The 20729-nt window shown below is 35.9% G+C and overlaps 3 protein-coding genes across 9 annotated transcripts; 2 read left to right on the forward strand and 1 right to left on the reverse strand.

The window, feature by feature from the left end:
- Positions 1-2419: 2419 nt before the first annotated feature.
- Positions 2420-10549, forward strand: LOC147398920 (uncharacterized). Of its 7 annotated transcripts, XR_015180074.1 has the most exons (11): positions 2449-2573; positions 2758-3149; positions 3252-3410; positions 4455-4541; positions 5012-5110; positions 6109-6201; positions 6302-6445; positions 7670-7777; positions 9541-9592; positions 9680-9936; positions 10153-10549. XR_015180074.1 is itself a non-coding variant. In XM_086448291.1 (10 exons), the coding sequence occupies exons 2-10, from the start codon at positions 3042-3044 to the stop codon at positions 9712-9714; spliced, it is 885 nt and encodes a 294-aa protein (XP_086304417.1). In that variant the 5' UTR covers positions 2420-2573; positions 2994-3041; the 3' UTR covers positions 9715-10549. The 7 variants fall into 7 exon arrangements, 6 of the variants coding, with proteins under 6 accessions (XP_086304417.1, XP_086304415.1, XP_086304416.1 ...); XM_086448291.1 differs by having other exon boundaries at positions 2420-2573; positions 2994-3149; positions 9680-10549; XM_086448289.1 differs by having other exon boundaries at positions 9680-10549.
- A 685-nt stretch (positions 10550-11234) lies between these two features.
- Positions 11235-14606, forward strand: LOC147398921 (Putative thiol-disulfide oxidoreductase DCC). Its single transcript, XM_086448296.1, has 3 exons — positions 11235-11587; positions 13095-13262; positions 14137-14606. The coding sequence occupies exons 1-3, from the start codon at positions 11308-11310 to the stop codon at positions 14361-14363; spliced, it is 675 nt and encodes a 224-aa protein (XP_086304422.1). The 5' UTR covers positions 11235-11307; the 3' UTR covers positions 14364-14606.
- A 1198-nt stretch (positions 14607-15804) lies between these two features.
- On the reverse strand, positions 15805-19797 carry PRIN2 (Serine/Threonine-kinase). The gene is made up of 3 exons (XM_086448298.1): positions 19205-19797; positions 18986-19081; positions 15805-16272 (listed from the first exon to the last, which is right to left on the reverse strand). Exons 1-3 carry the CDS (start codon positions 19481-19483, stop codon positions 16078-16080), a joined length of 570 nt encoding a protein of 189 aa, XP_086304424.1. The 5' UTR covers positions 19484-19797; the 3' UTR covers positions 15805-16077.
- Between the last annotated feature and the right edge of the window lie 932 nt (positions 19798-20729).

Consider the following 20729-nt stretch of genomic DNA (forward strand, 5'->3'; position numbering starts at 1 on the left):
GATTTTGCGCACGAGTTATTATGAGACGCCAACACTGAAAAACGTATGCGGCTGAAATGACAATTTCACTTTCCATCCTTCTTAACTCATCGATCAAGCATCATAATCAATTCGACATCTTTCTTCTACTTTTTCTTCAACTTTTGTAACAAACAAGATTCTCTTAGATGTAGCTTCTGAATTTTTGCTTCTGTTAGATACAAAATCTTGAAGTAGAAATTGAAATATGTAACAAATAGACTCTTAAGTGAACTTAAAAATTCACCTAGTCCGGTAAAAAACTTTAAGATATTAAAATCATTTTTAAACTAGTTAAAAATAATAGTATATTTTTATTTGATTTATTTGGGTCAACTCGTGAGATTTTGAGTTGACTCGACTCAGTAGAATATTTGAGTCGAGTTTTTGAACTTTAATCCTATTTTCAAAAAATCAAATGAATCCTATTTTCAAACATCTAGTCAATCCCTATAGTCCTTTATCGTAGGCTCTCTCTTATCCCTCTTTATTTCCCCTTCAATTTTCAAAGGCCAAAAATTCAAAGTCAAAAAACAAAACCAAACTGACTGGAATGTAGTTGAGCCAAGCAGGAGGTGGTCCGGGCTTGGGATTTATTTTTAGGCCCAATCCATTGACAGCCCCCTCTGTTAATACAGATCTGAGAAACCTTAATTTGAATTGAATGATTGGGCTTCGATGGGCTTATTAAAAAAATTCAAAAGACTACCCAGGCCCAGCCCATTGGAACCAATGAGTTTACATCAAGGTGTATTGGATGGCCCATTATGTACAATCCCCATTCCCTAATTCCAGACTTAACTGCATCTGATCTTGTTTCGATCCAATGCGGCTAAGCGAGGTAATTAGGTAAGAGTGCTTGAGACATTCTTTGAGGCCAATTGTATGATAGCTCGATCGATAACGTGAAATACAAACAAGTCAGATATTCACCATAGGAGTTAAGTTACCATATTAACTCCTCCATAGACCATGATCTTATCCAAGGACTAATTCCTGGGCACGTGCAATACCCGCACATCACACACACCAGATAAGTGAGGGTGTGCCCTCACGAGTAGTCTCTAAGGAATTAATGCTCATACTGGGTATTGAACTCATGACCTATAGACATTAACCACTTATTGGTCTGAATGACGAATCATGAAACATGGGCTAGATTCGGCAAACCAAGAAACGTAGTGTTGTAATTCTATTGGTACTTAATGGGATTCACTATTATAAATCGTGGTCGGGGGCACTGCAAATAACACACAAATATTTTCATACATTAAAGAAGAATATGATTGACCATATGATGATGTCGATCATCATCGAAGAAGCTCTATTATATTGAATGAATGTTGTATCGTAAAAAAACCAAAATATTCCTAGAATGAACTTAGTTGAGATGAGATGTTAAAAATGGATAAATAATAAATCTATCTAAGAAAAATCAGAAAGGCTAATTTACCAAAACACGCATTGCAAATTGTGAAATGCCCATTCCAGCACATTCAAAATTTTGATTTCGAAAATGATAAAATTAAAATATTTCACTTAAAGAGGAGAATTTTTTTTTACTATTTTATAACAAGAAAAATTTTTAAACTACTTAACAAAACTGAAAAAGAGAAAATATTTTATATTTATAACATAAGATAAAACTTCACCTCTTGAGTTCAAAGCACACCTTAAGGGCACTCTCAAATGATTTATTCCATAAATGACCTGGTGGGAGAGGATTGCCAGTGTCCCGAGGATTAGTCAATTGGACCCAAAAGGAAGATTCGTACTCAAGAGTCAAGAGTTCGGAGGTAAGGTCTTGGCCATCTCACCAACCCTTAAATAAAATATTATAATTCTGATAATGATAATTTCGAATAAAACTGAATAGTGAACTAAAATGGAAATTTCACAATTTTTTTTTTCCTTTTATGGGATTTAACTAATAAGAATATAATAATAATAATAATAAACAAAGAATAATTTTGAATGCCACCATCTAGGTATTAGTGCATATCTAAGGTTATTTAAGGTGGCCCGAGTTTTCAAATTTATGGGGATTAGTGCTGATAATGGGTCAAATAATATTTGTTTACTTGATTCTTAGGTTATCTGGGTATGGGTATCAATTTTTTTATCCGATCCAGAACTCGTGTAAAATTACATCCGATCCGATTCAAATGTCCATTAATTCAAGTTTAATACAGTAAATTTACAATAAGATATATGTAAAACCCAAAATTAAGATTCTTCTATCAACTTTACAATGAGATATATGTATATCCAACTCGGAAATATGCTTAAAATTTAGGTACGAGTTTGATAAAGATATCCTTTAAACAATCGAATATGGATATCCTTAGCAAAAATGGTTAACAAATCGGATATGGATATATATTTCATCGACCCATACCCAACCCATTGGTGCTCTTCTTGATTTCAGTCTTCTGTGCGAGACCAATGAAGAATTACCAAAGAAGAAAAACGTAGAACATCATACATGTAGTCGTGATTCTTCCCTCTCTTCGTTCGCTTCCTGCAACCTCACTGACGTTGAGCGATCAAAAAAGGTAAATTAGGTTTTGTTTCTGTTTCAACTTTAAATTTCTTCACCATTATCGCCATTAGTCTGATAATTCACGATTTTCTCAGTTAGGGTTTTCGTTTGATATTAATTCACTAAGGCTTTAAAAACCCTCAGTCAGTTTTCTTGAACAAATTGAGTAAAAATCAACCATTTTCTTTCAATCCTAGGTTTTGATCGAAATTGAGAGGTGAAATTTGAAGAAATAGTTGGGAAACTCTCTGTGATGAACTGCTTGTTGCACGTCTCTTCTGCGGCTTTGTTTTCAAAGACTAGTTGTTTCATCACCAGGAGTTCTTTCTTTGGCTTTTATACTTCATCTTCATTATTTTGTAAAAGAAGGGTTGATTTTTCTGGTATTAAAGCCATTAATGTAGGTCTCACGTTGACGAGATTTCATGTTCAGTGTTTCTCTTCGGCTCGACGCGGACGTTCGCGTAAGTTGGATTCTGATATGTCATCGATGGAGGAAAGCAAAGACGCGTTCTATGTAGTTCGAAAGGGCGATGTTGTTGGGGTTTATAAGAGTTTAAGTGATTGCCAAGCTCAAGTTGGATCATCTGTAATTCCCATTCTCACTATGCTATATAAAGATGTGTTTTTGGCTCATAAATGTTCAATTTTGCATGGGCTTTACGGATGATTATTGTTTGTCTTTGGACAGGTATGTGATCCTTCTGTTAGTGTCTACAAAGGGTATTCGTTGGCTAACGATACCGAGGAATATCTTACCTCGCGTGGGCTTAAGAATGCTTTGTATTCCATTAGTGCCGCTGATTTAAAGGAGGATCTTTTTGGGGCACTCGTGCCTTGTCCTTTTCAGGTAAGATCCTTGAGTGGCCTATCTGTTCTTTCGTATCCAATTAAAAATTTTGTGAGCAATTAGCACATGTTATGCATTGTGTTCGTTTCAGAATATCAGAGATGATATTTTTGTATGGTCATTGAGGGTGAACTTGGTTGAAATAAAATGATTTTGAGGAAGATTTAGATTTCTCAACCATGATGTTTGGGAGGTCGATCTTATAGCTAACCCTTGTCTTGCTCGAATGGTTAATATTAGTTTCCCTCAAATAGTGATAGGAACTTATCACTAAACAGTCATAAAATTGCACGTTTGCTTGTGATATTTGGTCTCACTTTTAGTCTCTCTTCAACATTTGGGCATGCCTTTTTCGATCGTTGTATTACTTTTTTAAGGGATGGCAACATATTGGGATCCTCTTTTTTGTTTTTAAAAGGGTTTTGTGGAGCATTGTTCCATTCACTATTAGTTGGGGGAATTTGGAAGGAGAGGAATGGTATCATATTTGAGGATTGTGAGCATCTGCTTCCAAACAGTCATTTTCAATCGTGGTATTTCTGTTCTCTTTTGTCAAATCTTTAAAGAATTTAAGGGGGTATTGCTTTTTGGAGATTTCTTGGGTAGATGGGATTGGGTATATGATATTAGATGTGAGAAGGGAAGTGAATGGTTACTCACCTTGTGGTGTGTATTGGTATGGTCAGCCGACCTCCGATTTTGATAATGATGTAATGGTGTAAACTTGATTGCTTTTTTTCCCCCCCACATTTTTACATAGGGCTTTATTATCTGTATTGAGAATACATCACTTCACTTCATATTTTCTTCAGTCAATGCTGAGTTATTCCTGCTGACCCTATATATTTGGGATAGGGATTTGATGGTGATGTGTCATGACTAAAGATTGGCTTAATTCTATAGTTTTACTATTTCATAGCTTTTGAAAATGTTTATCACCAGCAACATTCTTCTCTTTAAACTTCCTTTATATATATATATATATATATATATATATTTTGGAAAATTGATTTTGAATTTTTTTTTTTGTGTGTTTGCATTCAGCAACCAGTTTCCTCTAAAGGTAAAGCATCTGACAAGATTTCTCCACCAAAGAGATCGCAGGAAGTGTTGGAATCAGGCAAAAATGTGGTAAATTAGAATTCATACCTTTTTCTTTAGATGATCATCTTTGTTGAAGAACAAGGTTAACAACTAAGTGCATCTTTGTCCAGACTTGGAAAAGAATAGTGTCTGTCCAAACTTGTATCATTACTACCAAGTTCTTTCGAATTTGTGACATTATCAGTGCCAGAGTTTGATCTATGCTGCATTCTTTTGTGAATGAGGCTAGATTGGCAGTGTTGGCAAAATGGGAAAGATGGTGTGAGAATAGAGTCAATAAGGGTGGAGGTGGTCCATGAGTCGAGTAGTGATATGATCAATACACCATGCCTCAGGCTAGTGCCCTCAAAGCCTCTTAAAACATTGGTTTTAATAATATTGTTCTGCATATATGTTTGAGAGTTAAGAGGCTCAAGGTTTATGGGCTTACACTTGTAATCGACTTGATTATGTTTTGCTCAATTTTCTCTCTCTATATTTATACTCTTCCTGTTTAGCAGGAAGTGCTTGGGTCTGCTTTTCATTCAACAGATACCCGGGGAAAACAAATGAAGTTAGAGAATTCAGTCAAGGCACAATCAATCTCTTCTAAATGTGTAAGTTCATGTGTGGGTATTACCACTGACAAACTTTACCTGCTCACCAAATTGCCACCGTCATTATGCCATACTTGTATAAGAATTTCTTTATTGTGTATTCTCTCATTTTGCCACTTTTCTTGTAATCAAGATCATTGCAGCAGTGTTTGGTTCTTGTCACATCTTGGTCCTTTAATCAAATCCTCAGATTATGACCTGACTAGCCATGTCTATGAAAATGGTAGGAGACATGTTGGCATCACTTAGTCCTGTCAGATGCATACATATGTTAATATCTGGTTTATTATCCCCAGACCCTTGTTAGAAATTTCCCATGGTAAAAGGTGGGTAAAAGAAGCTCTGAAAAGGTACAGATACAATAAGGGAGGTAAGAGAGAGACTCATGGCACCCTGAGAGCAAACAATGTTAGATTGGGAGCCTTCTAACTAGTAACTAGCTCCTCCCATCTAAAAACAGAGTCTTCAAATCACAAGCCCTTGAATTCACCCAATATCGAAGATCAAATTTCAATTTAGTTATATGTGCGATGAACACCAAATCTACTATATAATGCAATGGGACTTGGACTATACTTGAGGAGTTTGCTTTTTATTCCAACAAAGGTAGGCCTCTTCTGATGGTGTTGCCTAGCCATTGGTTATCTCTGTATGGGGTTTGTTTTGGAGACCAACTGCAGTACAATATGAGAAGGAGATCCCCATGTGATACTTAACGAATAATCCTAGCACACCTGTTGGCTTCTTTATGTACTCAGCAATTACACTATCAAAATTCCTTTTTTCTATAGTGTTTTTTTTATTTTCTTTACAATGATTGCATTTTGCAGTACTATTTAATAAGAGTAACATTTATTCTTAAATGCCGGACTTTGTTTTGAGCTGATATCTTAAGTGCTTTTGTCCAATGGATAAAACATGATAAGCATTATGAGAATGTTTTGTGCATTTTTTATGCATTTGTGGTGCAGCATAGAGTCTGACCTTTTATGTCACAGCTCTCCTGTATTCTTGCATTTGATGGTGCTTCAAAAGGAAATCCTGGGCTTTCTGGTGCTGGAGCTGTGCTGCGAGCTGAAGATGGAAGTTTGGTATTCTCACCAGAACAAATTTCAAGCTTTCATTTGATAATTTTATTTCTCATCCTTGGCCTTATGTAATAGTACAACTCTCTAACCCTTTCTTTTGAAGGTTTGGCGATTGCGTGAAGGTGTGGGCATTGCTACCAACAATGTTGCTGAATATCGAGCGATGATTTTAGGATTGAAACATGCTCTTAAGAAAGGTTTCAAACGAATTTGTGTACAAGGAGACTCCAAACTCGTATGTATGCAGGTTCGTTGTTTCCCTTTTTTTAAATTTTGGGTTTTTAATGGTTGTTTTTATTTGCTTATGTGTAATATTTCCTAAATCAATTGCTTGTGAATATTTGATACATTGAGTAATTTCTGTCTTATTTTTATCTTTAATTACTGAAGAAAGTTATCTCATATTTCAATTAGTTGCCCTTTTCTGGGAGGAATATTGTTTATGATCGGTAAAACACGTATATTAAGAGTCCCAAAAGAGAACTCACCCCTTGTTGGTCACAACAACCGACCAAGGAGTACAAAGACAAGATCAATAGCTAGTTTCCTCCATATAAATTGGAGCCCCATCTTAAAGCAAAATCATCAAGGAAAAGTTTGTGACACTTCAAAAACTGAGTGCAAGTAATAGAAGTCTATATTAGAACAAATTCAGACTCGCAAACAACAAATGCAATTAGATATCCAGACTTGGCACAAGCTAAACTTGGTCCAAATGATCCACTTCTAAGGCCCAATGAGTGGCCTGTGGCACAATAGCCAGACCATGGTTGAAGCTGAACACTACTTCATGAGTTTGGAGATCCATGAGCTACATGTTAAAAAAATAGATTTGTTGTATATTATTTTTTATTTAATATTATCTATTTTGTGCATGCAGAAGAATTAGAACTAGGAACCCACTCAAGATTATGCAGGGCTTAGGGGCTACCATTAGATGATAACATTATCAAAATGAAATTTCCTTTGTTCATCAGACAACACTACCTCATTGCGGTTTGATCTAACAATGCTACACTCGATCCGCTTCTCGCATGAATGACCGTGCATTGTTTCCTAAGTGGATTGATCAATCAGCGTGGTGTATTGAACATCCTGTAAGATCTACTTGTTCACACAGGAACAATCCTTTAATCAATTTGCTCAGATGGAACGGACTTTCAATTGATACGCTTGCATGCATGGGAAAAGCCCAAGATCTGTTGAATAACAAGTATGAGCTCCACCATTGGCCCACTCACATGAAACTGATGTCGATCAACCCATTTAAAGCTCCCCATCTCATCCTAACATATTCTAGGCAACTCAATCACATTGGCCATTCGATATGCAAGAGATACAATGTCACGTAGGAGATGGACCATGGATTCAATGTGATCTCTAGTAAATTTTTGGTGTTCATTGCATGTTAATCATTGTTTGTTACACCTAGGTTTCTTTTTTTTATTTACGAAGGATGATTGATAAACAGGTGCAAGGTCTGTGGAAAACGAAGAACGAGAACATGACTATCTTGTGCCAGGAGGCTAAAGAGCTCAAGGATAAGTTTTTATCTTTCGAAATCAGTCATGTTTTGAGGGTACTTTTTCTTTTCATGTGTTAATCCTCTATTATGTTCAACTTATATATCTATGCGAATCTCACAAACGCTTTTTGTGCAATTACTCTCAACTTTTTTTTTTCCTTCCAAAAAAAAAAGGTTTTTGTATGCTTTCAAATGCTCGTACTCTGGAAATAGACTATGCATCTTAAATTATGTTTTTATCACCCAGGTTAGCTACCAAAATTAGATATTTTCCAGACGTTACTTGTTAGGTTAAACAGATTGGTAAATGTTTTGTTATTTGCTTTACCAAATTGATTGATTATGAGCAATCACAGGGATGCATTTGCCTAAATAATTTTTTTATTATCGTGTGGTCTTATGCAATGATTGTTATTTATGAGATAGAAAAACTGTTGGGAGAATAATGGGAATGACTTGTACCCTTTTTTTAGAAGATGAAATCTCTGCATGTAAATGTCATTGAGACACTAATACTATAGACTAAACGCTAAGTGGACTTAGGTGGAGATGAAGAACAAAGGCTTGCTGTTGTTATAGATGTCCACCATGGATTTTCTAATTGCTTTGGGTGCTATCGGAGCCATATGCAACATCATGGAGTTCCCTTTCATAAATGGGATGGGATTGGATTGGCGGAGGTCAGTTTGTGTTGACAAACATAGTCTAGGAAAAGTAAGGCAATGTGGGGTTCGACAGGGCTAGTGGCCAGCAGACATTCTTGGCCTAAGAGTGAGGAATGTCTGATTAGGGAGGATCACTGTGGTAAGTTTATTGCTGTAGATTTAAATGAGATTGAGCTTGGGAAAGAATTCCTAAAATGCTGCTTGATTGGAAAGGGAGGTGGGGAGGACTTGCTCAGATTCTGGTATTGGCGAGTAGGAATTGAAGGTACCCTATAGCATCAATGTGAGCCAGATAAAGGATCGCATGTTGCTATTCACACTCCCTTCTCATGTGGAGCCAATACGAATTTTAGAGGTGCAAATAAGATTAGTAATTTTATTGTCAAGCTTGATGAAGCAAATGAAGATGTTGTAAGCTGAGAATTTGGCTTGGGCTCGGTTGTTAGTGAATTATGAGGGTTAGATCTTGCTTGTTATTCAGGTGGTGATGGAAATAACAAAATATTCTCGACCTCTCCTAGGTGGAGGTCCTTGCTATGCCTTTTGAATTGAAAGTGAGATGTGCTAAATAAGTGAATGATAGGCCAGACTTGGGTTCGGGTTTATCTAAATGTAGATCTCCCCAAAGAGGTTGATTTCTCACCCATACTCTTGTTTCATGGTGGATTCTCATTCACTAGAAAAGGGGGCATCAACTAAGACATCTCCTAAACTTGTGTCAAAGTAACAGAGAATGGAGAAGCAAAGAGGGTGTGAAGTGGCAAGGGGTAGTAACTTAAACCAAAGAAGGGTAGGTCTAGACAAGATAGGAGATATCACAAGGTCTCTTGTTTCAATAGAAAATACAACAGATGTAGACTTTTGTAGTGTAGACAGTGCTGGAACTATAAGTCGATTTAATATATGGTAGGTGCAGGGATTTTGATATTTACCTTTTCTCTGTACTATTTATTTATTTTTTTTGTTAATTTTTATAATTTGCTAGAACTTCACATGTTATACCCATGCTACTATCAACGAAATTGATTGAAATTGAATGATTGGGTGGGATACTTCTGTTTCTAGATGTGTATGATGCTCCCTGCCTTTTCTGTATTTTGAGGTATTGGATTTTCATCCAACTCTGACTTATTTTCTCATGATCTTTCCAAGGATTTGAACTCCGAGGCTGATGCTCAAGCAAACTTGGCTATCAATCTTGCGGGTGAGGCCTTTGGACTCTTCTCTCTTTTTCTTCTTAAGTTCCATTCTAGTTATTCAGCAATGGTGATGAGATCTCTCTCTACTGCAGATGGTCAGGTTCAGGAGGATTGTGAAGTTGCTTGAATGTTTGGAGACAGTTGGATACTTGCAGCGTGTTCCCTATCGCAAAAAATAAATAAATTCATAGAACCTGTGAGCTTACATTGTTGTTTTGGCCCTGATTTCCTTTTTGATAGTGTGGCTGAGGCAAAGGACGCCGAAGTGGAGATGTGCACAGGATTTTTATAACTCAAAGATGGCAATCTAATTCAACTTAAGTTATGATTGGTAGAATGTTCAATATTGGTACGCCTACCTTCCAGTTTTGTTGATCATGGTGTCCTGTTGTTTGCTTCGAATATTTTCATGTCAAACCCTGATTCGCCCAGGATCTAAGGTTTTGGGTTTAAGTCCATCTCAATCACAGTGAAGAACCAATTTTTTTTTTAATCGTTGGATCTGTTTCTTAATTTATTGCTAGTTTGTTTAATGGGTTACTGATTTGATCATCCTAAGATGCAGTGAGTCTTGTTTGTTAAAAGGATCGGGTGTTTTCACGTCTCACCGTAAGAGCCTGTTTGTCTTGATTGAAGATTGATGATCAAAAGAAGGAATGACTCAACAATTCTTTGGCCTTGTTGGACCTCAGATTAGAGGAGGCTGTGCTGGGATATTAAAATGCAAGAGTAAGGGAATATGATCTAGTTTAAGATCAGTCGTCGTTGATTACATGTAGTTGATTTTATTTCTTTATTGGTATCCCCTCATCTTGAGAGATTTAAGGAGTGTGTGTGTGTGGTTTCTATTTGTTCAGTCAGTTACAAAATTGTTCCTCCTGATTTATGTGGAATCCTTAAAAGACTCAGATGTACAGTTTTTGTTCAACAAATCCCAATTTTAGAGTAATATTCTGCTACCATGGATAAGATAACAGTTCCTATAGGACCCATCAATACTATACTCCCAAGAGGGGGATTGTATTAAAATGTTAGAAATATTAATCGCAATGGATCACCAATCAAATCAACTTTTGAAGGTAGGTCCACCTAGAGTAAGGAGTGATAAATATTTGTGTTAAAAGTGGTACACCAATTATCGCCTTCATTTTGGAAAAAATAAGAGAGCTGCTATTGGCACTCCTACTTTTACTTATTACACCGTATTACTTAAATTATTTATCACACCCACATTAAAAATTTACAACACACTAGTCAAACATTGAAAAAAGGGTTGGCTCAAATTACTATCTTAACATTGCAAGACAGTATATAACACTTCTTCAAACAATTTCTGTAGTTGTTTACAATTAAGATTACCCCCACCCAAAAAAATAAAAATAATGAAAATAATAATAATGATAATAAATAAATAAAGAGAGTTTCTATGGGCACCCCCAACTGTAAATTATTCTCAAACATTAACTTAGAGAGTTACTATTGCCACACCATATTTTTTAGTAGCGACACCGACTGTGCAATATTTTGGTGATTTATATATAGGAATTGGTGTGTCATTAGTAACAGTTGGTGTGGAAATAGCAGCTTTCTTAATTTATTTTACTTTATTTTTAATTGGGGTGTGATAAGCAAAAATAACTTGCACAGGAGGAAAGAATGAAGAGGGGGGAGGGACCTCTCTCTCTCCACCTGTAAATCCAGAAGAAGTTGAGATACTGAGATGACGATGATGATGATGATGTTGAGGAGAGGAATTTGGGAAATTTTATTCTCAAGAAGAAGCGCTTCTGCTTCTTCTTCATCTTCTTCTTCTGTATCATCTTTGATGTATCGTTTTTCTTCTTCTTCTTCATCCTCCAACGCTGCTTCTGCCGATGTTGTTGCAGACGAAGAGCTTCTCTTTACGGACCCACCCCCTTCGCCTGCTAAAATAGCGATTCCATCTATTCTTCAGCCACGAGTCGTGGTTTATGATGGAGTCTGCCATCTCTGCCACTCTGGTATTATTTTATTTCTTCTTATGTTCTTTTTATTTTTATTTTCTGGGTTTGAATTTGAAGCTCGAGTTATTCATTCTTATGTTGTGTGATCGAAATGCTCATCTGTATTGGGAAACACACGTTCTCATTTCTGTATCCTTGATTTGCTATATATTTCCAATATTCTTTTGGGGGTTTATTCATTAATTTCTAAGTGATTTTTTTTCAATACAATTCCACTGCAATCAGTCAAAGCTTGTCTCTGAGTTCTTTGTTCTGAATGCACTTTTAGGTTGCATTCTAATGTACTTTGATCTGAAAGGATCATCTTGGGTTCCATGCAGAAAATAAAAATTAAAAAAAAAACAAAAAACAAAATCCCCATTTGTAATAGAGGTTTTTTGCCTTGTTTTGGTTCTGTTTCATGCAAACCTCCAATTATCTTTTTTAAACCACTTTTGTGGATGGATTCCATGCAGGAAAAAAAAACAAAAAACAAAAAAAAAAACAAATCCCCATACGTAATTCTTTGTTTTGGTTCTGTTTCATCCACAACTCCAATTGTCTTTTTTAAGCCACTTTTTTGGATGGAGGGAATTCCTTGGTGCCTTCGAAACGTGGAAGGAAGGCCAAAAATGAAATGGATAAAGGTAGCGAGAAATGTCACATTGTTGCCATCCCCAACATATGTGAAAAGGCATAATATATGATGAAAATTACTCAATTTGTTTTAATTGCTCCCATAGCCCTCTTGCTATTTTTATGTCCAAATCCTTCTTGGTTTTCATCTAGAGTTCTAAAATTCTCATGTTTTCATTATTGAAAACCTCACCATTTTTTTTAGAAGTGTAAAAATTTATTAATAAGAGAAGAAAAAGGAGGCTAAGATAGCACCCCAAACAAAGACTGAAAAGAAAAGAATAAAGCACAGGAGAAACTAAAAAGAACCTACAGCACAATCAACAATCTACGTATCACAAAGAGTATCCCATCTGAACACGAAATCCTGGAAAGAGCCCCCCCTCAAAATCGAAGATCAACTTGGACCAAATGTATAGTAGGCGCAAAATCTCTAAGAATACACCTTGGGTCGTACTTTCCTTTCCCTGGAACACCCTAGTATTTCTCTCTTTCCATAAACCCCAAGCAATGGCCGATGGAAGAATAAACCATGTCTTTTTCTAAAAGAGAAGATATTATAAGTCCACCCTTTCAGGAGCCAAAAAAATGTTTGAAGTAAAACCCACTCCACTTGAAAACAGGAATGAAAGAGCATCCAAATATCCTGGGAGAAAGAACAATGGATTAAAATGTGATTAACAGATTCTCCATCTCTCTTGCAAAGAGAACAAAATTTGGAATAATCCAAATTTGGAGCCAATGCATTTATATTTGTTCTATTCTTATGGTTCAAATTATTTTTTGAACCTATGGTTGTATTCTATTTAGAGTATAAAGATGGCTTCATAATCTAGTGCTTCTTAAAAGTGTAATTTTTCTTTTTATCCGAATATCATGTTGATGGTAGGGGTGAAGTGGGTGATCAAAGCTGACAAGCATAGAAAAATCAAGTTCTGTTGCCTTCAGTCCAAGGCTGCTGAGCCTTACCTGACTTTATGTGGTGTTGATCGAGAAGATGTTTTTCGTCGCTTCTTGTTTGTTGAAGGTCCAGGTTTATACCATCAGGCCTCCACAGGTACATTGAACTCACATTTTCTTAATTTTCCTCTATCAGGCAAAAATGCTGATAATTCAAATATGATGATCATATTACATATTTGATCATTCAACTAGTGCAAGTGAAGAGTTAATTATTCACATGTTTGATCTAGTTGCAAACTCGAGACCTGTCCGACGTGAGCCCTTTTGTAACTGACAATAAATGGCCACGTTATCAGCTTGATGTAAAAAATGCCTCTTCTATGGGTGATTTTTGGGGGAAAATGTATCACTTGAATTTTAATTTTTCTATATGGTGATAAAAAATAAGAGCTGCTATTTTGGCCTGGCCCACACCCCGATTAAAAAGAAAGAAAATAAGTAAAAGTTTGGGTGCGAATAGAAGCTCTCTCTCTCTCTCTCTTTTTAGGATTTTATAGGAACTTATTCTTTATTGTAAACAACTACTGAAATTGTTTGGAGTTTGGACAAGTGTTCTAATGTTTGTAATGTTGAGATTATAATTTGAGCCAAACCTTTGTAATGTTTGAAGAGTGTTGTTCTAATCTTTAATTGGGGTGTGTTAAATAATTTAGGAAAGTGGGGTGTAATAAGTAAAATTTGGGGTGCCAATAGCAAGTCTCTTATTTTTTTATTTGTTGCCAAGTCCTAATTCTTTCTTCTGACAGCTAAACAATTGTCATACGCTGAATCGGCCTTTTAAAAATGTTCAATCATTCTATGTGAAGCTATATTTTAGTTTTGCTCTTCTTGGTTTATTTTTATCAAGTGGATTTGTTTAGCTGACTCCAAATCTTTGGGATAAGGCTTTGATGATGATGATGATCTATTTATATTAATTGCAAAAGCTGAATCTGTATATTTTATTTGGATGATACACGATTTTGCAGCTGCACTGAAGGTTGCCTCTTACCTGCCATTGCCCTACTCGGCTCTAAGCACTTTCCTGATAATACCAACTCCATTGAGGGATGCTGTCTATGACTATGTAGCAAAGAACCGCTATGACTGGTTTGGGAAAGACGACGATTGTATAGTTTTGCAAGAAAAAGAGATGCTAGATCGTTTCATTGATAGGGATGAAATTGCAAACAAGAATAGATCACAATCATATTAGCTCTTATGAAGGCCTTTGCCACTCTCATTGACAGTAGAAATATTTTTCTTCCCTTCCCCTCAAACCCCCAGTTTTTGGGATTAAAGTACAAGGAAAAAAATATCGGATGAGAATCAATCTATTTTGTAGTTGTAGTCTACCACATGAACATATTGGTATTTTGCTATTCTCTTGTCTATTATGTATAGGATGATCATGCAAGCTCAAATATTAATGCATTATCTCATTTGGGATTCTGTGGGCTGTACAGTTTTGCTTTCATTTTCTTTAGTTGTGGTTGAAGGTTGTGTTCTAACGAATTTTTACTCTTCGGATTAAAAAAATTACATGTTTGTTTACTTCTTCTTTTGATAGGCTATTTGATGATTGATTTGAACAAATACACTAACATGTATGTAGATACCATGATTCTAAAACTCATTTTGACGTCTCGTCTCGTCCATGAACAAGACAGTTGTCTCAGACGAGTTTTTCAATACGTTTGAGTCGTCTCGTTCAACAGTGAGAAAATGAACCAACAATCTTGTCTGATATGTTATACTTCTCTATCTGTCTTGTTGGCGGACGATACTGAGACATATCAGACAAGATTTAAAACCATGGTAGATACCACCTGCATATACACAAATTATGGTGAAGCTGCAAAAGAAGGCTGACCAGCCAACAGAAGAAAAAGAAAGAAAATGATCTCGACACAGGTCTCACCACATTAATTAGGCAACTCAGAATTGAAACATTTTCTGTAAATTGGGTAAAAAAATTAGTGGTTTTTTTTTCTTAAACTATTTTCTAAAATTAAAGTGAAAAAAATGTTTATTATTTTTATAAAACAGTAAATTTTTTCCACTTATCAAAAATATTTTAATTCCAGAAACAGTAATTTATCATTTTTGGAATTAAATGAATAGTCTATTGTTTTGGGAAATTTTCAACTTTCAGGGCATGTCTTGAACTCAAATCTTTACACCTTGTTTAGGAAAACTAAATCCCAAAACCATCCCTTGTTTAGGTTCTTAACCAATAGATGGACCACATTCCCTGGACACTATAGGCATTGGAATTGCCTGGCTATTTCGATGAACAAAGTCACTCTCGTTCATCTCTTACATCTTTGGCTAAAGTTTGTTTTTCCTGCGTTTGCTGACCAGATACTTTTAAGGTTACATTTCCCCAGTTGGTAGTACAGAGGCAACTCATGCTGCACAATAACATTTACGAACGAAAAATACAAACACCACTATGAAAGGGCTTGTTCTTAGAAAAAATGAGACAAATGGAAGTTGATTAGTACATTGAGTGATTTGGTGGTAAAGTGGTGTTCGAAAAATGCAAATCGTTGAGTTCAATTCACTCAATTGGGGTGGGAATTGGCATCTAAGGTCCAAAATCCTAGACAGTTTTCCATGGAAGGTAAAACAAATAATGGAACAGAAGATGAAAGTAAAAGCAAGACTTCTCACATAGCATACTTCATATTTGCTGTTAATTTCCATTAATTGTAGCAGACAGGAAATACTGTCCAAGTAACAATTTTGCTCTAAAATTCTCATTAAACAAGTGCAGTTAAATCTCACAAAATTCAGAATACCCTTCTAAATATCCTCAGCAATATAGTGGAGAAACCATTTAAATGCAAAAAAAAAAACATGCTCGACCAGCTCTTCAAGTAAGACAAAAACTCGAACCTACAAGGCTTGTAGAATAATGATTTTCTTTAATTATCGTCACCAGTTGTCCACTCATTCCAGTCTTTGTCAACATGTTTTTGAGCCCACACGACCGCCGCACGTGCAGCTTGGGGACCCCCAGGAAGTCCTCTTTCATTCAGGGTATCGGCCATGTCTATGAAAGGAATGACTAAGAGTGTCCCAGGACCTCCATATTCTGTGTGTAGGAAAGTATTCAAGATCTGTTGAGAGCACAATGAAAAAGCATATTCAGAGAGTATCGAAAGCTTGAACTCATATATGAAATAAGAGTAGTATCAAGTAGGCTAGAATATAGCTAAATGAAACCGTTAAACATCCCATTCAAAGAGTTAGCTTCAAAAGGAAGAGGTTTCTCAGTGGGGTCAAAAGTTATTTGGATGAGGATTCTCGTATTTGGGATCAGGGCAAGAACGGGGTATTCTCGGTCAAATCCTTCTATGAAAAGTTAATGGGTGAGCATGCTTGCTCACCTCCAGTGGTCAACGTGTGGGATCCAAAATTTCCTTCCAAAGTCGCTTTCTTCGTGAGGGTGGCATCCTCAGGGAAAATCTTGATGATGTCGGACAATGTAATGAAGAGGTGCCATCTCCGTTAATTTTTGTGCGTTATGCAAGGAGGATGGGGAATTGGTTGATGACTTATTCATTCATTGCAAGGTAGCCTCCGAGATTTGGTACTACTTTCTAAGGAGCTTTGGGGTGACATGGTGTGCTCCAGGGTATTTTCGGAGTTTAGTGGAAGAATGGTTGGCTATTGGGTCAGGCTTTTCGGCATTTAAGAGAAAACTATGGAGTATCACCCCTTTTGCTATTTGTTGGGAGATTTGGAAGGAAAGGAACCTTAGAACTTTTGAAAGAAAGGAATCCTCAATCCAAAACATTATTTTTTCTATCTTGGGGTCTATCTTTGTATGGAGCAAGATTTTCAATGAGTCAAAGGGGGTCTTTTTTGAAGACTTTATTGCCGAGTGGGATTGGATTTGTAGTGTTCTCGGCTCTGCTTAGCTTTTTTGCTTTGTTTTTCTCTTATTTGTTCTTTACCTCATGGTTTCCTCGACCATGTTATCAATAAAAATCTTTGACTTATCAAAAAAAAAAAAAGGAAAAAGGAAGAGGTTTCTCACGTAGACCCTATCATCTCTCATTACAAATAGATATGTTTAAAAACAACCGAAGAAGAATATTACAATAAAACAAAGACAAAAGAAAAAAGAAGAAACAGATTTCCACTTCTTGACTGCTAGATACCTGACTTCCTGTATTAGTAACTGAGGTAGTTTGGCAGCTCTACTTATCTTCATGAACATTGGAACTTTGGTAAGAGAGGTATGGTTTTGTCTTCCTTTACTTACCCAAAATCCCCATCCTTCCATTAATGTGCTATGTACCTTTCCTACGTGATGAGTATTCTTTCTAAAGTTGTTTCCTAAATAACATTCAAACCATGATCTAGAATCCTCAAATCTCAAAATAAAAAAGTCTCACTAACTAAAACAAAAGACAGAACTTCACATCAATATTGAATATAAATCGGCACACAGTGCCCTGGCATAAGTCTCTCAAACTGAGATATAAAAAAATAAATAAAACGATACTTATTATTTTTCTTAGTACTTTAGATATGATTTCATTTTCAGTAAACCAGTTTGACTCTCTCGTGGCTTGCACTTAAATTTTCTGTTCATTCTGAAAAGCCTAAAAACTCGTAAAAAGAAAATCATTGGTGGTGGGCATTGATTTTGCAGACTTGAACTTCACATTTTCAGAACAATTGGATGGGAAGATAACCCCACAAGCATTCAATTTTCAGGACATTTTTACCTCTTTACCTATTAGATGGGTAAGCTATGACTATTAGAAGGGTAAGCTATGATTGACATTACTTCCAGACTAATGCAGTGGAAACACCTTGTGGCTATCTAAGAAAGTAACTGATTTAGCTTATGTGATTGAACTTGATTCTAATGACTTCTGCTTTATTTCACAAAACAACTTCAACCAATATAGAAATACAAAATTGAACTATTGACTTTGTTTCATTTATAAGTCAAAATAGATATACAAAACATGTCTACCACCATCAGATGTTACCGCCTCACTGAAGTGACACTAACAAAGTTGAAGAAATATCCCTTTCTCCCCGGTAGAGGATAAATCACATAAGTTAATGTAAAAAAATTGAGATGAGGAATCTTGAATTCATTTTGAGGACTACTTCCAGCTATCCTAATGTTACAAAGTAGGTTAAGAGTATAATTTGTTTGGTTACTCCTTCCTGTAATATTTTCATTCATTTTCTCAATATATGTGCATCCTACACAAAAAACATGGTAAAGAGTAAGCATAATAGTGGGCTTCAACCCATAGCTTAGTTGGTTGACATATTGCACATCATCTTCGAGGTTGTGGGTTCAAGTCCAGCTTCTCTCTCCCCCACCCCCAACACACACACACACAAAGGAATCGTATATAGCAGATGTCTAATAGCAGTAAGGTGGCAGTGACACACACACACTATATATATATAGCAGATGTCTTATAGCAGTAAGGTGGCACTCTCATTAACTTCTCCATGAACACAATAGCATAAACTTTAGCAAGGCAACAAACTCCCGTTGTACAAGAATGTATTGTTATATTCAGAAGAAATGAATCAATGAGTGCCAAGCAAACTACCCTTTGTATGTTGATTTTTCTTTTCATCCATGAATTGGAAATTATAAAATTCACAAAATTGTAGACTTGAATCCTAAGAAGTCCATGGCTTGATTCAAGACGAAGACTAAGAAATATCACACCAAGTCCATATCTATGTTTCACAACAACAAAAAAACAATGGACAGTAGAAATTTTTCTACAAAAATTACAGGAAAGAAGAAAAAAAAATCAGTTATGAAGGTAAGTAAGTAACTACCTCAGTACAGATTCCTACAACTTCTTCTACAGAATCTCCATAAATATCTTTCTTTGAGAGCTTCTTAATGAGATGAGTCCTAAACTTCTCTGTTTCCTGAACCCATATAATCAAAATCAAAATCTAAGTAATGGTAACTCTAAAATTTTCAAAATTTCAAGAAAATCAAGTACTGGGTTTAAGAGACAAATGAGTTGAAGAGAGGTAGAGGACTCTCACGGTTTCTGCAAACTCGGGAATGGGGTCTGGAAACTTGTACTCGGCTGCTGCCCTGCATATGTGCTTTTTCTTTGTGGAAGAAAGTAAAGAGGTTAGAAAAGATGGTGATGATGGTCTTGTTCTTTTATATATTAGAGGCAAAGAAGAAGAAGAAGAAGAGCTGGAGAGAACAGAGAGAAGGGGAAGTGATGATGGTGATGATAATGAGTAAATCAAGGGCGGAGATTTATTGACAGTAAGATGTGCAACAGATGAAGCTACAGCTTCACTCCATGCCATCTTTTCCTCTGATCTTCTGCAGATTCTATCTATCTATTATACTGGAGAAGAGAGAGAGAGCATTATGGGTTGGATCTTGGAGATGGGATTTGGTTTCTATCCGAAATCCGAATCCATTCAAAGGGCTATTTTAGACGTACCCTCCAGGTTTTGGTGAATATCTGAGATACCCCTCTGTTTTCAAACTGATGATATACCCTTGACCTCAGTCTTTTAAGATAGAAGAAATAAAAAGACCTAAAGGCCTCATCTTTAACCTCATGCAAAAATCCTTAAAACTTTTCTATAACAAAAATTCCATCTTTACAATTTTCACAAAAAACAAATCTATAATTTAGATTTCGAAGGTTGAAGGAGAGAAATTTTGAGAGGACAAAAAGTTTTACTCTAGGTTGAAGACGAGATAGGCTTTCTGAGAGAAAAAATCAAGGAGTTTATAGTTAGGCCATTTAAACTTTGTTTGGGCTGAGAGAAGAGAAGAGAAATTCAGTTTCTCTCCACCATGTTTGGATTGACGTGAGAGAAATTAGGACTTTGAAATTTTAAAATGTCTTAACAAAGATCTAAGGGGCAAGAGTTGGAATTATAAAATATTTTTAAAGGGATTCTTTCTGTTTCTCATTCAATCTCTCCACTTTTGGAAACAAAGGAAAACTCACTGTTCTTCTCTTAACAATCCAAACAACAGAAATGGATATCTCTAATATTCAACAACATTCTTATTGTAAACCATGTCTTCAAAAATTAGGAAGATAAATTTTATGGGATTTTAGAACACCCCCCCTCCTTACGTGGTGGTGTTGGAGAATTTTGAGATGCCTTATATTTTCAAACTAGTGACATTGCCCCTTTGAAACCCCATCCCCACCTCTTTAAAACCAGTCAATGTTGAATCCTTCATTTTTCATATTCAAAACCAGTCATTTTCAACCTTAGATTCTATTAGCTTGTAACCCTTGATTTTGTTCTACTAAAAGAGCATTGATTTTGTTCTACTAAAAGAGCATTCTTTTTCCCAGAGTATACTTTTCCAAAGATTTTTTTTTCTATTTGTTGCACTACCTCCATCAGTGCCCAACAAGAAGTCCTAGAAGTTGAGTGTATATTTTTCCTCCACTCTTGGGTGTCTTAAGCCAGTTAAGCCCTCTGACCATCTTATATTCATAGTTCTCCTCTTCTCCATCAGATTGGTCTTTTGGAGTAATTGATTAGTTACCATGGTATCAAGGCACTAGATTCATAGGAG

This window comes from Akebia trifoliata, chromosome 7 (assembly GCF_017979445.1).
Source record: "Akebia trifoliata isolate Shusen 1 chromosome 7, ASM1797944v1, whole genome shotgun sequence".
NCBI classification, from domain to species: Eukaryota; Viridiplantae; Streptophyta; class Magnoliopsida; order Ranunculales; family Lardizabalaceae; genus Akebia; species Akebia trifoliata.

What these genes read in the sequence shown, in the direction of transcription:
- LOC147398920 (XM_086448289.1), top strand. Translation starts at nt 2,814, where the DNA reads ATGAACTGCTTGTTGCACGTCTCTTCTGCGGCTTTGTTTTCAAAGACT. An exon ending in GAGCTGAAGATGGAAGTTTG is followed by an intron (nt 6,202 to 6,301) that starts GTATTCTCACCA and finishes TTTCTTTTGAAG; the next exon opens with GTTTGGCGATTGCGTGAAGG. An exon ending in AAATCAGTCATGTTTTGAGG is followed by an intron (nt 7,778 to 9,540) that starts GTACTTTTTCTT and finishes GATCTTTCCAAG; the next exon opens with GATTTGAACTCCGAGGCTGA.
- LOC147398921 (XM_086448296.1), top strand. Translation starts at nt 11,308, where the DNA reads ATGACGATGATGATGATGATGTTGAGGAGAGGAATTTGGGAAATTTTA. An exon ending in CTGCCATCTCTGCCACTCTG is followed by an intron (nt 11,588 to 13,094) that starts GTATTATTTTAT and finishes TGTTGATGGTAG; the next exon opens with GGGTGAAGTGGGTGATCAAA. An exon ending in ATACCATCAGGCCTCCACAG is followed by an intron (nt 13,263 to 14,136) that starts GTACATTGAACT and finishes ACGATTTTGCAG; the next exon opens with CTGCACTGAAGGTTGCCTCT.
- PRIN2 (XM_086448298.1), bottom strand. Translation starts at nt 19,483, where the DNA reads ATGGCATGGAGTGAAGCTGTAGCTTCATCTGTTGCACATCTTACTGTC. An exon ending in TTCCCGAGTTTGCAGAAACC is followed by an intron (nt 19,082 to 19,204) that starts GTGAGAGTCCTC and finishes ATATGGGTTCAG; the next exon opens with GAAACAGAGAAGTTTAGGAC. An exon ending in TTGTAGGAATCTGTACTGAG is followed by an intron (nt 16,273 to 18,985) that starts GTAGTTACTTAC and finishes TGCTCTCAACAG; the next exon opens with ATCTTGAATACTTTCCTACA.